Raw genomic sequence first — 3,438 nt, forward strand, 5'->3', positions numbered from 1 at the left:
GAGTTCTAGAATGTCTAGTGGTGTAAATATGATGAAATGGTGAAATTTAGGGTATTTTGTTTTCCTACTTTACCCATTTTATCTATATTTCTCATGTACTTACCTATTTCACATGTAAAACATGTGTTGTTCACCAATAAGACTATTATTAGTGGGCGGAGTGAGTAATATATGTATATATGTAGCATGTTTTATACTTTTGTATTAAGTTTGATTCAAATACATTAAAATCTCGTGCCTAAAACCAAATGTTTCATATTTAATGGGACGGAGGAAGTATATTTTACATTATATGAGATAGTACATTATGTTACATAAAATGTACATTAAACCGCATAAAATATACTTCCTCCGTCCCACCATAAGCAGTGGAGGATCCAGGAATTTATATTCGGGAGTGTGAGTCATATGATAAATCATTATATAACATACCAAAAATAAAAACTAATACTAAAAGCAATATATTTTGAAATATACAAATTTTAGAGTCATACATTTCAAAATACAAAAATAAACTACATTATATCTAATTTATTTTTCGACGAGTCTTCATTTCTTCAAAACGATTCACTAAATCATCATCGGATACTTGTAGAAACACATCTTTCTCAATGAAAGTGACCAAACAATCGTTCAAAGGTTGATCACCCATTCTATTTCTCAACTTATTCTTCAACAAACGTCATTCCAGAAAACACTCTCTCTACACTTGCAGTGGCAACTAGAATAATCAAAATCAACTTGATAAGCAAAACCACACTCTTTATGTTTCAACAAGTTTCACCAAAAGAGAACTAATATCTCGCAAATTCTGAAAGTCTTCATCACTTCTCATATCTCCAATGAATATATCAAGTTGGCACTCAAGGTCCATCAAATCAATGTTTGAAAAATCGGAAGGATAAAAAGTGGCAAGTTTGAGTACCTTTTCCTTGTCAAAAGAAGAGAAGCCATCTTTAGGATTGAAGCAAGCCATACATCTGAGCAACTCCATATTAACTTCATCGAATCGATTATCAAGTTCTTGAAGTAATAAGTCAATCACTTTGATAAACACATCAACACGAAAATGATGAAGATATGAAACTTGTTGAACAAAACGTTTTGATCTTCCATGGGGGCTATAGTGAGCTTTCATATCTGGAACAACAATGCCATGTTTATTGCAAATTGAGATTACCTTGTTCAAGTGAATCTCCCATCCATCCTCCCTCATTTTTTTGTAGTTGATCTTTAGTTAAAGTGACAAGCCTCATAGCATTAATGATATCTTGATCTCTTCTATGCAAAGCAAGACACAAATTGTTAGTGTACCCAAATATAGTAGGCATTAGTTGTGCCATAAACACGAAATCAAATGACTCTAGTAAGTACAAAATGCCTTGAGCTTTTCCCTTATCATCGAAAACGGAATCTTTCTTTCCAATCATCGTAAGAACTTAAAAAATTGTAGAAAATAAGTCCATGGTATTCAAAAGAGTCTTGTAGTTAGAACTCCAACGAGTGTCTCCAGGCTTCTTCAAACTAAGTTCTTGATTAAACCCCGATCCCGATTCAAGTTCACCAATTTCCAAGGCTTGAGCAACTTTTTGTGCTTGAACTTCGCGAAGCAATTCATTTCTCTTACAAGAAACTCCAATTACATTCAACAAAATACTAACAGTTTCAAAAAGCCAACTACAATCATCGTTCTTTTTTGAAATGGCTACCAATGTTAGTTGAAGCTGGTGGGCAAAGCAATGTACGTAGTAAGCGCTTGGAGTATCTTTCATGATCAAAGTCTTGAGTCCATGTATCTCACCCTTCATGTTACTAGCCTCATCATATTCTTGCCCTCGAACCTTGGATGGGCTTAATGAATGTTCAACAAGTAAAGTCATAATTGCACTTCTAAGAGACAAAGATGTAGTATTACCAACATGCACAAGACCAATGAATCGTTCAACTACCTTTCCCCTTTTCTTTTCAACATAGCGCAAACAAGCAGTTGTTCCTTTTGGGACACATCACTAGATTCATCGGCTAATATAGCAAAGTAGTCATCACCAAGATCATCCACAATTCTCTTCATTGTTTCTTTAGCACAACAATTGATGATGTCTTTTTGAATAGTTGGAGATGTCAATTGACAATTTTCAGGGGCATTTTCCAAAGTCACTTTTGAAATAACTTCATTATGTGCCTTCAACCATTTTAAAAGTTCAAGAAAATTTCCCCTATTAAGGGAATCTTCACCTTCCCTGTGACCACGAAACGCCATGCCTTGTCCCAATAGGTAACGTAAACAAGAAATTGAAGCCTTCAAGCGAACATTATATTCGTTGTTAATCACATCACTAACATTATCTAGAGAAACCAAAATCGATTTCTTTTTGCCATCCCTCAAGTTCACATATTTTTCATAAGCAATATTATGAGCACTTCTAACTCCACCAATATGTTTTATAAATCGTTCCGGCTTATTCCACGACTTAAATCCTTTATTCACAAATGCATCACCCCCCGCATGTCCAACTTCATTCTTGAACAAGTAGCATACAAAACAAAATGCTGCATCTTCATCCATACTATATTCAAGCCAATCCCATTTATCAAACCATGAAACCATAAACCGACGACGCGAACCTCCAACTTCTTTTTGAGGAAAAGAAAAAGTTCTTGGTTGACAAGGTTTTCTAAGAATATACGCCCTCCTAATTGTATCTCACTCATTTGGAGGATATTTCATTATATCGGTTCTTCTAATAGGATCATGATGAAGTTTTTCGATATCATAAATCAATTCTTCCTCATGTAATGGCACACTAGCATCTGAAGGAGACACAATACCAATTGAATTTGAAGCCGGAGAGCTTGAAGGTGGAGAGCTTGAAAGCGGAGTGCTTGAAGCCGGAGTGCTTGAAGGTAGAGAGCTTGAAGCCGGAGAGCTTGAACTATCATGGGTTTTTCTCCTTTTGGACATAAATTGTCGAAGATCGGATTGTTTTCTCATCACTTTTTATTTTATTTCCTGCACACGATGTCATTACAAAATTTGTCAAAATAAATATTGACCATTCAATTTTAATATTGTGCATTCATGCAATCATGCTTAATAATCCAAACTAGGAGGAGACATAACAAAGAGATTAGTTCTCCGCAAGATTTTATCTCAAACTCTATCTCAATTCATGTTTAATCATCTCTGAAATCATTTATTTCATCAATCAGGAACATCTAACCACAAAAACCATAAACCCTAAGATATATAAATTTTCAATCTTCAAAAACAATTCAGTAAAGAAGAGCTACCTTGATAACCTTCCAATTTCGTGATTACTTTTACAAACCGGTGATGAACTTGAGAATTTAAAAGAAATAAGGTAGGGAGGTTTTGAGGAGGCGTGGCTGTCGAACTTCAGGGAAAAAAAGGAATTGGAAAGAAAGAATGCATTTTGT

General features: G+C 34.7%; 1 protein-coding gene across 1 annotated transcript; it reads right to left on the reverse strand.

The window, feature by feature from the left end:
• Positions 1-763: 763 nt before the first annotated feature.
• On the reverse strand, positions 764-2,962 carry LOC121801038 (zinc finger MYM-type protein 1-like). Its single transcript, XM_042200509.1, has 4 exons — positions 2,709-2,962; positions 1,950-2,567; positions 1,502-1,890; positions 764-1,140 (listed from the first exon to the last, which is right to left on the reverse strand). The coding sequence occupies exons 1-4, from the start codon at positions 2,960-2,962 to the stop codon at positions 764-766; spliced, it is 1,638 nt and encodes a 545-aa protein (XP_042056443.1).
• Between the last annotated feature and the right edge of the window lie 476 nt (positions 2,963-3,438).

The sequence above is a fragment of the Salvia splendens genome, chromosome 4, assembly GCF_004379255.2.
Source record: "Salvia splendens isolate huo1 chromosome 4, SspV2, whole genome shotgun sequence".
NCBI lineage: Eukaryota > Viridiplantae > Streptophyta > Magnoliopsida > Lamiales > Lamiaceae > Salvia > Salvia splendens.